Source organism: Rhinoderma darwinii (genome assembly GCF_050947455.1).
Source record: "Rhinoderma darwinii isolate aRhiDar2 chromosome 9 unlocalized genomic scaffold, aRhiDar2.hap1 SUPER_9_unloc_2, whole genome shotgun sequence".
Taxonomy (NCBI): Eukaryota; Metazoa; Chordata; class Amphibia; order Anura; family Rhinodermatidae; genus Rhinoderma; species Rhinoderma darwinii.
The window spans coordinates 282328-296046 of NW_027461828.1; the positions used below are offsets into that span (position 1 = coordinate 282328).

The 13719-nt window shown below is 41.2% G+C and overlaps 1 protein-coding gene across 1 annotated transcript in view; it reads left to right on the forward strand.

Annotated features, from left to right (window-relative positions):
• LOC142697927 (protein kinase C-binding protein NELL1-like) overlaps nt 1-13719 on the forward strand; it is a 168491-nt gene that overhangs the window by 139957 nt on the left and 14815 nt on the right. The window contains exon 5 of the mRNA XM_075847723.1: nt 8978-9074. Within this exon, the coding sequence (XP_075703838.1) occupies nt 8978-9074 (97 nt within the window). The remainder of the gene's footprint in view (nt 1-8977; nt 9075-13719) is intronic.

A 13719-nucleotide genomic window follows, 5' to 3' on the forward strand; every position in this document is an offset into this window, starting at 1 on the left:
TTTTCCCCATAATGTACGAGACGCCTATAACTTGTACTTTAGAGTACAGCGGCTCTCGGAGGGTTAATACTTATTACGGACCGGAGCTTTGTGCCGCGCGTCTGTGGAGTGGCGTCTCGTAATTAACTACTTGTTTTTTTTTAAATAGTCAAATTTCTTAAAGGAGCCACAATGTATCTGAACATGAAGTGCGGCTGATGAAACGTCCTTTTTTTTTTTACGAATATTTGATAATAAAATTTGCAACAAATGAATTTTTTCTTTTTTTTTTTCTCGTCCTCGTGACTCCGACGTAAATCACGACCTACGAGCTGGAAGCCGCCGTGATGGAAGGTGCTGAGAGCAGCGTTCTGTTCTCTTTAATATTCCTCGGCCGCTGCTCGTTGCCAAATCCCATTTTTCAGATCAAAACGCAAACACTTTTTTTTTTTATATAAAGCGGTTGCAGCGGCCGCAATGGCGACCACCGGCGACAAGTGTTGGAACCGAGTCCTGCAGCGAAGTCGGAGCGGTTATCTAAATTGGGTTTTTATTCAGAGCTGCAGACGGCGAAGATAACGGAACGTCTTCAAATTTACACAAGGAAAATTGGTTTTCTTTTGAGGAGCGGAAATGTAGAACGTAAAGGAAGTATCATTGTAATCTACTTAACCCTTGCTAGGGATTGGCCAGTCGTGTGGAGGGGGGGGGGGGGGGGGGTCAGCAGCCAAAAAGATCTTCTGTGGGTCATTGTGGGGTAGCGGCATTATTTAAAGGGGGTGTTTATTTTGAACAACACCTGTTCGTGTGATAGCCCCCTCCCCAATCTATAACGGATTACGGGGGTCCCGCTGTTTCAGGTTGTTGTGACCATTCATGCCCCTGCTTCATATCCATGCACATTTGCCATTCAGGAACCTGGGAAAGCTGGGTGACAATCCTTTTGGAAGCTGTAGTGCGGCGATATTAGTGGTCACTCAACTTTCCCCGAAAACAATATAACTGAAAAATGTCTGAAAATGATTTTTGACAGAAGAGGAATTGTATTTAGTGGTTCAGGCGGAAATGCTGAATACGGGAGCGGTGATGGCGGTCATATTGGTTGTTCAATATTAGCATTTCATTCATATAATGAGGTGAACGAGTTGTGTTCAGATGTAGCAGAGTTGGGTTTGTCATTCAGCAATCTGTGATGTCTCGTATTTTTCGGCGGTGTCATACGATCAGGACTTTTCCTGTAGTTTTACATAGGACTTCAGGATTGCTCCAACTGGATCTGTCCGCAAAGTCCCAACTCTATGAAATCTCGCCATTCCAATAATACTTATTGGGGGGCTCATCCCTACAGCATGACTGAACCCCCTAATTTTTTGCTATAAGAAAGTTTCTACATGGGACTACACAAAAACTCCGCCCGAACCTTCTGCGTTCTCTTTCCCAACCACTGCGGAGCATTTCCATAAACGTGGGTTGATAAAGAGTTAAATGACAAATCCGCTCTGCTGCACCTGTTCTGTGATTCTGTCATCACACGCCTCATAATTCTGTCTGCGTAATAAAGGAAATCCCCACTAAGAAAAGTGAGAAGAAATTTGAAGCCCACGGAGGCAAAATAGGCTGCAAATTATAAAGATAATTCTTTCAAATCCGTTTCCAGCAGCACAGAGTATTTCAGGAGAGTTGTGTGCCAGTACTCCGGTTTGTTCTTCTTGGTTTGAAGTAATCATGAATCTAGCATTGGTGTTCGGCTTGTCTCCCGGTGGCTGCTCCGCCACCTTCCTCCGCCGCCCTCCCAGGGGGCTCCTGCTCGGATATTTAGATGGGTTTGTGTGCGGGTCATGCCGGGACCGCACTTAGGACAGGAGTTTCTCCGACTTTTCAATTCCTCTTTGGAAGACGTTCTCGGTGATGCTCGGAGGCACTTGCTCAAGATCTCAGCAAAGTGATTACGGCTTCAATCTCCTCTGACTGTTTTCTTCGCTTATAACCCGCCATGTAGGAACCGTACTGATTATTACTGCTTATCAGAGTCGGTGGTATCTGGCAGAGAAGGGGAGGAGGGAGGAGGAGCTGTCCTCACATATTGCTACTGTATATCAGAGTCCGTGGTATAGCTAATATATATATATACTCCCAACTCTCAAGTATCACAAAGAGGGACAACCTCTAATCCCACCCAATCTCCGCCCTCACACACCCGGTTCAGCCCACACAGTATCATGCTCCCATAGTGCCTCCCGCACAGTATCATGCTCCCATAGTGCCTCCTGCACAGTATCATGCTCCCATAGTGCCTTCCACACTGTATCATGCTCCCATAGTGCCTCCCGCACAGTATCATGCTCCCATAGTGCCTCCCGCACAGTATCATGCTCCCATAGTGCCTCCCGCACAGTATCATGCTCCCATAGTGCCTCCCGCACAGTATCATGCTCTCCTAGTGCCTCCCGCACAGTATCATGCCCCCATAGATGCCCACATACAGTATAAAGCCAACACAGATGCTCCCATACAATGTAATCCCCCCTAGCTGTCCTTATACAGTATAATGCCCCCAAAGCTGCCCCTAGTGCCAGTGCCCTTGTAGATAGTGCCCCTATATACTGCCACAGTGTCCATGTTGATCGTGCCATTGGGACTCCCTCTAGGAACGGAATCCCCAGCCAGAGCATATGCCGGAGAGTCTATTCCTAGAGGGAAGCCCTGATGTTACTGTCCATATATGGACAGAGACGTCCGTTGCTACTCCCTGAGCGGAATCCCCGTTGCAAACTGGCCGGTGATTTCAGTCCAGGAGGAGCCCCTGACATCAATGTCTATATATGGACAGTGATGTCAAGGGCTTCCCCAAGCACGGAGCTTAAAGTAACGCCTTCTGCTCCTCCGTTCTGAACTAATTCGGAAGCAGGGAGCTGATGGCTCCGTGCTTCAGCATTGGGTTCAACTAGATCTGATTCCTGAGGACGCAGATACAGTTGTCCTTCGGGACATGCCCCTGGCTGCCCGTGACAGCGGGACACTGCCCGGAATTCGGGACTGTCCTGCTGAATCTGGGATGGTTGGGAGATATGAATCATCTGCAGAGGCAGCTGTGAGGGGAGTGTGAGGAGGAGCTGTCCTTACCTATTGTTACTGTATATCTAGTGGCCCTCGGAGCCCGTGGTATAGCTAATATATATATATAGTTGAGGAGGAGCGGTCCTCCACTATTGTCAATGGTGGGTCCTGTGTTATCTGCCGTCCGCTGTCTAACGCTCTGTTCACATCTGCGCTTGCTTTTCCGTTTCTCTGTTCCATCATAGGAACAGAATATGAGAAAAACTAGAGCGCCGGATCTGTCGCGCGATCCAACGGAGCCAGACAAAAACCATTGACTCGTGGTTTCCTGCCTTTTGCCGAACAAAATAGCTCCGCATGACCTGCCCCCCGGCGTATACAGCACAAGCTGAAAAGTGTGAAGGTTGAGACACCAGTGTAAGAAGTGCAATATTTATTTTTTATTTTTTTAAATCTAGACAATGACATAGAAAAATGCAACAAAAACAAATATAAAAAAATTCAAAAATATCGCTAGCATAAAAACTTGTAAGATGTTTCCCAGCCGAGATGTGGATCCTTGATTGGAGTGGCGCTGGCTCAACTGAGGCATTGAGTCTACGGAAACTCCCCGCACTTCACCTTTGCGTATGGACTTTCCTGGTCGGATTCCCAGGTCGCGGACCTTAGAATAGTAACTGATTGTCGCCCGACACGCTGCTAGGGACAATGAAAACGGGAGCAAAGGAGGTCAGGAATGGAGCCAGTGGTCGTCTTCAGCAGATCGGATACAACAAGCCAGAGGACCAGGAGAAGACGTGATCAGGAGACGTGCCAGGGGTTGAAAACCGGGAGATCAAACTACAAGTACCAGGCGACAAATACAAAAAAGCATGACCAAGGCAGAATCCAGAGATGAGGCAAAGGTCAGAGTCCAGGTCAACCGAAGTGATCGCTCAGAAGAATGTACCGTAAAGGAGACCTTCCGGATTTTATTTTTATTATGTAGCCCTTCTACTCGTGGACAATAAAAGGGTTTTTTAATTATTTGTATGGACCTGAGCGCTGCATCGGTGCTTAGGTGAGCGGGGATGTTTTGTTTTTTTTGTTTTTTATTAACTATTAAATTCAAAGACCTTATATTTTTCATGAATAAGAGGTCTAGATAAAAAAAAATCCCCCAAAAAAGAAAAAAATCTGGAGAACTCCTTTTAATGTCCGGAATTCATTTTTTTTATTTTTTTTTATCTTATATTATAAATTCCTGGTATTTGGGTCTTTTGCTGCTCAAAAAATTCTTATATTCGGATAGGAAAAAGTTCCTGCTCACGTGACCAGTTTCTCCTGCGATCCATAGGGATCGTTTCACATCATTCCTTTGTAATATTTGATTTCTGAGTTCTGCAAACTGAAGATTGACAGTTCTGCTCTTCGGCATCGTCTGTAATGAAACTTTTATATAGCCGGATAAATAAATAAAATGAGAATAGAGACGCCGGAACTTCTCTACTTGAGTTCTCTCCGCGCAGCTCCTACGTGCGGCAGATGGTGTGCTGGTGGAAAATGAGGATAGGGAGCAAATCCGACTTTGTTTTGAGTCTCGGATGGAATGGTAAATTTCTCGGGAGGGAAGCTTGTCCTTTGTTTGGGTAAATTAAGATTCTGGAAATGGAGACAAGGTATGTCTGATAGTCAACCTGCCGTGTGCTCATGAAATAATCAGACACCCCCCCCCCCACATCCTGGAGGAGACGTTCTAGATACTGGAAGTCTTGCAGATATGACTAACAAACGGCTCAAGAACTCCAGCAGTTTTTGTTTATTTTGTCTTTTTTTTTTTTTATAAATTAAAAGGACAAACCGTTTGCAATAATCGACCTATTTAAAAACCCCAAACTAAAAAAATCAGCATAAAGATAGAAAAATAAAACTTAGATACACTAAAATTAATGGGGTCGTCCAGAATTAGAAAAACATGGCTACCTTCCAAAAACAGCACCACACCTGCCCACAGGTTGTTCCTGGTATTGCAACTCACCGCATTCAGTTCAATGTAGCAGAGCTGCAATACCAGACACATACTATGGACAGGTGTGGCGCTGTTTTTACAAGAAAGCATTTTTCTAATACTGGACAACCCCTGTAGTTGTCAGGCTGATATAAGTTTCATATAAATACAAATGTATGTTTGTCATTTGGGAGAACTTTTGGGGATATCCCATGTTGTCTGTTTTTCAAAAAACTGAGGGGAGATTTTAACCCCTGTTGGTCATAACCTTGGGATCCCTTGCAGCCTACTTTACTCCAGGGGACCTATTTTCCAAAAAGGGGGTTGCCCAAACTGGACACCCCCTTTTTAAATTTCACCACTGTATTTGGTAAAGCGTCTAGTCTTCTATGTATTCTATGTACCTGCCAGCTGTAGACCCGATCGAATAATGTCGAGGGTTAATTTAACTTTGTAATCTCTGCAGCGCTCCCTCCTGCCCCGCAGTGCACCGAGGCCTTTTAACTAAGCAGAATAAATCCAAATTCAATATTTCTGTTTCATTACGCTTTGATGTTTGTCTTTATGGATTGAGAGGTTGAATTTCCCGGAAACTATTGACAGATAATGATGAAAATGATGACATTGCAGGATCTTCAGTTTTTCTTTGATGCAGTTTATGAATAATGGTGATTTTGTAGAGAATCTGGAAGTTTTAATAAAGTTTTAAGCTCAAAATATCCTTTTTGTATAGGATACTTGGAAGTAGCCATTTTGTCGAGAGCGTCTCTTGACAGAGTAAAGAAACTGATACTATACTGACCTTCTAGTACTTCAGGAGATAATTTGTAGGGCATGTTTAAAAATTTTCTGATTATTCCCCGCCCCTTACAATAGAGACCACGCCCCCTAATGCCTATATAATCGGGACAGCCGCGGTGCTATCTAAATATAGTGACAACCGTATTCTCCATCAATACAAATAAAACAAAGAAAATCTAGCCTATTACCTAATTCAGGGGTGTGTCTGTCAGCGTAGCGCTGACAGATTACAGATGGAAACCAGCAGAATTATAAACACTAGATATGATTTTATATTACATTTAACGGTTGGTACAAGATAAGTTACATGAAGCATCTGTAAAGTTATTTTTTTTTTTTCAACATTCTGCGTAGATTGAGAATTGCAAATTGATTTTCAAAAAGGACTTGGAAGCTGCAAAATTAGCCATGAATAAAACTTAATCGGAGACTTCTGGGACATGAATCTCATGACTTCACACACAGTTAGGGTTCGGTACATCACACACAGTTGGCATTGAAAGAAAAGGATCCCCAGGTGTTTAAATCTATCGTCCCCTTCTCTGTTGTGGCTTGGAAACGGCAGACGTGTCACCATTGTAGCCGGAAATATGAGGCTCCTTTCCTGGGGATGACTGGGAGCCAACAAGTCAGCGGTGATTCACATCCTTCAGGATCTTGGGTCTCCAACACATCTAGAGTCACTTTTTATACCTAGTTTAAAGAGTTCAATGACTGTCAGATTGCAGAAAGAATTTTCTAAGCAAAGCAATAGAAAGCGCGATAACATAAATGGTTCACTAATTCTGAATGTCAGTCCCATTATCTCTCAGGATAAAGCGGATATTTTATATTCTCTCTAGTAGGAGATGGGACAACTAATGTAAATACTTTATTTATTTATTTTTTAAATAGAGACCAAGACTGTCAAAACAAATTGGATTCTTTACTTTTAATCGCCCTAAATACGATAATACTGCCCCCTATATACAAGAATATAACTACTATAATACTGCCCCTATATACAAGAATATAACTACTATAATACTGCCTCTATATACAAGAATATAACTACTATAATACTGCCCCTATATAGAAGAATATAACTACTATAATACTGCCCCCTATATACAAGAATATAACTACTATAATACTGCTCCTATATACAAGAATATAACTACTATAATACTGCCCCCAATATACAAGAATATAACTACTATAATACTGCCCCTATATACAAGAATATAACTACTATAATACTGCCCCCTATATACAAGAATATAACTACTATAATACTGCTCCTATATACAAGAATATAACTACTATAATACTGGCCCTATATACAAGAATATAACTACTATAATACTGCCCCTATATACAAGAATATAACTACCATAATACTGCCCCTATATAGAAGAATATAACTACTATAATACTGCCCCCTATATACAAGAATATAACTACTATAATAGTGCCCCTATATACAAGAATATAACTACTATAATACTGCTCCTATATACAAGAATATAACTACTATAATACTGCTCCTATATACAAGAATATATCTACTATAATACTGCCCCCTATATACAAGAATATAACTACTATAATACTGCCCCTATATACAAGAATATAACTACTATAATACTGCCCCTATATACAAGAATATAACTACTATAATACTGCCTCCTATATACAAGAATATAAATACTATAATACTACTCCCTATATACAAGAATATAACTACTATAATACTGCCCCTATATACAAGAATATAACTACTATAATACTGCCCCCTATATACAAGAATATAACTACTATAATACTACCCCCTATGTACAAGAATATAACTACTATAATACTGTTCCTATATACAAGAATATAACTACTATAATACTGAACCTATATACAAGAATATAATGACTATAATACTGCCCCTATATACAAGAATATAACTACTATAATACTGCCCCTATATACAAGAATATAACTACTATAATACTGCCCCTATATACAAGAATATAACTACTATAATACTGCCTCCTATATACAAGAATATAACTACTATAATACTGCTCCTATATACAAGAATATAACTACTATAATACTGCCCCCTATATACAAGAATATAGCTACTATAATACTGCTCCTATATACAAGAATATAACTACTATAATACTGCCCCTATATACAAGAATAGAACTACTATAATACTGCTCCTTATATACAAGAATATGACTACTATAATACTGCTCCCTATATACAAGAATATAACTACTATAATACTGCCTCCTATATACAAGAATATAACTACTATAATACTGCTCCCTATATACAAGAATATAACTACTATAATACTGCCCATATATACAAGAATATAACTACTATAATACTGCTCCTATATAAAAGAATATAACTACTATAATACTGCCCCTATATACAAGAATATAACTATTATAATACTGCTCCCTATATACAAGAATATAACTACTAAGTCTGTTGACTTATCTCACTCTGTCTGACGTCCTCTCTGTCTGACGTCCTCTCTCTCCTCTCGCACTCTCTGTCTGACCTCCTCTCTCTCCTCTCCCGCTCACTGTCTGACGTCCTCTCTCTCCTCTCCCGCTCTCTGTCTGACGTCCTCTCTCTCCTCTCCCGCTCTCTGTCTGACGTCCTCTCTCTCCTTTCTGTATTCCCACAATGCACCAGCATTTCCTTCTTGGGCTGTTTATCGTGGCTATGACACATATGCCTGTTATCAGTGACTCACACCTATACCCCTCATGATTGGCTGTGCTAGAGGGAGGGCTGCCAACTAGTCATTGAGGGGAAGTTTGCCGGGCCAGCCTCCTAAGCTCATGTGATCATTCTTCTCTGTCTTGTTTTCTTTTGATCTGGTGCGATGCCGGAATCTGAAAGTAGAGCAGGACATTTTTAGGTATTTTTGTTTTGGTCATAAAAATCCTTTACCTGAAAAATCAGATTGTTAGTTTGTGGGGCCGCCATAAGTGCGTTTTCACGGGCACGTTCTACCAGCCGCACAAACTGCTCCATTATCTGGTATAGCATGACAGTCCACAAAAAATGGGTCTCATGCGGGGTGTTTGCTTGGATTATGTTTGAGTAATTTTTTACAATTAAGGCTATATTACAATATATTTTATTTTTTTCTAGGATTTATGAGCGAGTGATTGATCCTCCAGAGAGCAACCTATCACCTGGGAGCAGCCTGTGGCTTGGACAGCGAAATAGGAAACATGGATTCTTTAAGGTAAACCCATAGTCCCAGAACTTCCACCATAATATTCGTAAAATGTCTTCCCATCCCTATAGAGTGCTATCCGGCCCCGTAGATCGCTGGTCAAATGTTGCAGATTGAATTTGTCGTTTTACCATGCGCTTCAACATTTCCCCATATTTGTGGGACCTATAGCTTTTTCTTGGTTCATGAATAAAATGCAACTGCAGTAAAGACTGATACAAAATAAGAGCGGTAGGAGAGCGTGAGGTGAAGCTATATGTCTTCTATGTGTATTATTATAGTCATTAGTCAACATTGTAAGCGGTCACCACAAAATCTGCTACTCTACCCAGGGACTTTCATGGACCGACTATAGATCCTTAGTTTCTCCATTCCATGGTGGCCGATCTTGTAGCATTTGCCATGAGTCTCAGATCTCTAGGATCATTAATATTACTACGTGCCATCAAATAGATGTTGACCACTGGTAACCATAGGAATGGGGTTTCTCTAGAGTGTCTGCTCTTCTCTGGGTCTTCGGGTCCCTCGTTGATTGTTTTATGGCTTCTGTGATGGTCTCCATCCATCTTGGTGACGTCATCCTGTTCCTTTTTCTCTTCAACTCTTTGGACCATGGAGTAATTGTCTTAAGTCTGGAGTGCGGTTGAGTTCACACTGCATTTGAGGCTTCGGTCGAAGGTTTAGATCACGAGTATTTCCTGATGTATATCTCCAACGTACGCCACTGTATAGGTCCACGTCGTCCATAGGCTCCATTACATATAAAGTATACTGCGTGGCATTCGTACATACACTGCTGTGTGGATACAGCTCTAGATAAAGCCTCTGTCCGATCATTTGTGCTTTATCATGCGGAAGGTTTAGCTCCTCTTTAGTTCATTGCAGGCAGGGGTGTATGCAGGATTTTGTCAAGAGGGGGGCTTCAAGGCCATTATATATACATACACACACACACACACACACACACACACACTGTGACACATACACACACTTAAGTTCTCTGCTGGATTTCTCTGTGGCTGGGCACAGCAGGACAGGACTGGTCCAGCCAGCGGTGATGTGGAGATGTTGGCGCTCTTCTACCACCTTCCTCTCGCTCGACTGCAGTCTGTATATAATGTGGTCTTTAAACTCCTGGAGAATCATCTCCCATGTAATTTTCACTAGCAGATGTCTAATGTAGAACAACCTGAAGAAGAAATCCACAGGGGTGAGCCAGGAGGAGTGAGGGCACGAGGCAATCCTACCAATTTTGACAGGATCCGTCAACAGTCTCTTCTCTATGGGGAAAAAACACGACACTCACCCAATTAGAAGAAACGAGGATCGGACTGATTTTGACCCTTGTGATCCTTTAGTTTTATCTTGGCTAAGTGGTGCTAGAGGTATTTGACAACTGCTTGACCCCGTCTTTCCATAGATGTGACATTGAGCATGTCGAATAAATGATGGCCCACAGTGACCTTCTATCTAGCGCCACCATAAAATCAAAAAATTTCCTCCGAGACTTGATGTGGTTGTCTGTGTCCTGCTTGACTCATTGCAGCAAGGACAAAAGAGACTTCAAAGTCCGTCCAATTTTCTTCTGCTCCATGTAAAATAATTTTACAAATTGAGGCTCTCCGCCCGCGCTACCGAAGCATCGAGGCAAGATCTGAAGAGTCCTCCACATCGAAACATCATTCATTTGAGAAAATTGCCCATGTGACGGTATTATTCCTGGAGAAATTGTCATAAATTTCCGTAATCAAGATGGTCGACTACTCACTCAATTTCCCCCGTAATGTATTCCGTACATAAACGATTACGCAGTCACCAGTTCTCCTCTGGATTCCGATCATGCGGAGAAGATATGAAATGGAGTCGTCTTTGATGACACAACCACGAAAGCACTTGAGTTATTTTTAAATATGTAAAAAAGCCATTTTAGCCGGCCGTCCGCTCGGCGCATCAGCCCCCCGCCGCTCCTCGTCTCCGCCCGTCATCTCTGCTAAAACGAATGAGTTATCGGGACAGAACGAAATTGATGATATATTTTATAGACCACATCTGTTATTGTATCTCGTCTGCTTCCATAGTCCACAGATGGTGAACATATGTCAATCGTCACAAAGTATCAAACAAATCGCCTTGTTTCCCCCTCCCCCACATGCTTAAATCTTTTCTTTTATGCCTCGTGCAGTTGGGTATGGTAACTGAACTCTGCAAATGAATATTTGGACTCATTAGTCGGTTGGGAGCAGCTGGATACTCACCGATACGCTGCTTATAGAGAAAAATGGAATTTAATGGGAGAAAAATATTGAATTTGAGGAGTAAATGACTCAACCGTCTGCTCCATCCAATGTAGATGACCCCTAGGGAATTGGTGTCCATAAAATGAAAGCTCCATGTTATACAGGGAACTAGTGTCTGTACCCAGGGGTGTTGTAGAGTTTCAACCGCAGTACAAAGTATTTCAGGCGAGGGTGTGGTGATGATGAAGATATCCTATCTATCTATCTATCTATCTATCTATCTATCTATCTATCTATCTATCTATCTATCTATCTATCTATCTATCTATCCTCATATCTATCTATCTATCCTCATATCTATCTATCTATCTATCCTCCTATCTATCTATCTATCTATCTATCTATCTATCTATCTATCTCTCTCATATCTATCTATCTCATATCTATCTATCTCTCTCATATCTATCTATCTCTCTCATATCTATCTATCTCTCTCATATCTATCTATCTATCTATCTATCTATCTATCTATCTATCTATCTATCTATCTATCTATCTATCTATCTATCCTAATTATCTATCTATCTATCCTAATTATCTATCTATCTATCCTAATTATCTATCTATCCTAATTATCTATCTATCTATCCTAATTATCTATCTATCTATCCTAATTATCTATCTATCTATCCTAATTATCTATCTATCTATCCTAATTATCTATCTATCCTAATTATCTATCTATCTATCCTAATTATCTATCTATCTATCCTAATTATCTATCTATCTATCCTAATTATCTATCCTCATATCTATCCTCCTAATTATCTATCCTCATATCTATTCTCCTAATTATCTATCCTCATATCTATCCTCCTAATTATCTATCCTCATATCTATCCTCCTAATTATCTATTTATCCATCCTCTCCAGTATTATCTCTCTCTTCATTCTCTATACCCATCTGGCTCTGAACCAGTTCATAAACTATCCGCCTCCCCAGCGAGGTATTTACATCCCCAGCAGGACCTCCCTGTGTATTTTAAGACCATTTGTTTTAGTGTTTCGGCGGCCGGCAGGAGGCTTCTATTTTCCATAGAATAATCAGGAGTCAGACAGAATGTGGGCGCAGTCGCAGCATTAGAAGAAATCTCTTTTGTATTACAGACATAAATTTCTTATCACCTAAAAGACGGGCAATTTATTGGGCTCCGACGACAGTTCTTTCTCCACATTACAACATTACGAGCCGGTTTTTTGTTTTTTTTCGCTTATTTTCAATTTATTTTGTCTTGTATCATAAAAGCAGGTGGAATCTGAGTGCGCAGAGTCTGGAGGTTTTAGTGGGACGTGAAATATTTGTGCAGCTTTGTTCTAAGGCAGAACAGCTGAGCAACCCCCCCCCCCCATCATAAGTATCCAGCCGCTCTCCGATTACCCCCAAATCTAGATCCAGACCTGTCCATATGTATAAGCAGAAGATCATCCAACCTCATGGCATGAGTAGAGCTTGAGTTGTGTTTTGGGGAGCTCTTGTATTTGGATTTATAATGTAATCATGCCATCCCTCAAGTAGCAGAACTTATCTAAAATAAATATGGGGGAATCCATCTGAATTCCCTCCCAACGAAACAGGGAACTTCTATCCACTTATATCCTCCCTTGCACATCATATGTAATAAAGCGGCTGTCAGATTACAGCCACTCTCACCAAAAAGTAAGGAGAAGCTGTAATATGGGTTTCTGGCTGTTTATCCCACCAGTAGTTTTAATCCCCTTTACCTGTCATTCTGTAGATCACATAGAATAGAACAGCTGTTGGATGACAGCATCTCTTTCCTTTTAATGTAAATGGAGCTGCTGTCATTTGGGGTGCCAGCAAGCTCTTCCCTTATCTGTAGGCCTGACCGATCCCTCCAACAATTCCAATAGTCCTCATTTATTGATTCTTCTGTGACTTGTTATCTTAATAATGTTCACACATCCATTTAATTTTCAGAGTTGTTTTAAGAAATGTTCCCATTTTATATATCTCGGGAGGTAACTAATTATCATTTTGCTGAGAAAATTTGAGATTAATTTAAGCAGGGGCGGGACAATAGATAAGCAGGGGCGGGACAATAGATAAGCAAGGGCGGAACAATAGATAAGCAGGGGAGGCAGATGACTTCAGAATATTGACTATTTCTGATTAAGGGAATGCAGTCCGATTCCTTCCTGAAGCTTTCATACACTGGTCCTACGATAACCCAGTAGAAAGTGATTGTCACAGCCACTCCTTTCTACTACTGGGGTGACTGTCATTTAGGGCGGCCATTGTGCTATCTTAGCCTTAGATGTTGATTAAAATCCTACTAATAGACCCAAGCCTGTCCCATATTTATAGCCTTGCCAGATCCACCCTTTGTTTAAAGACG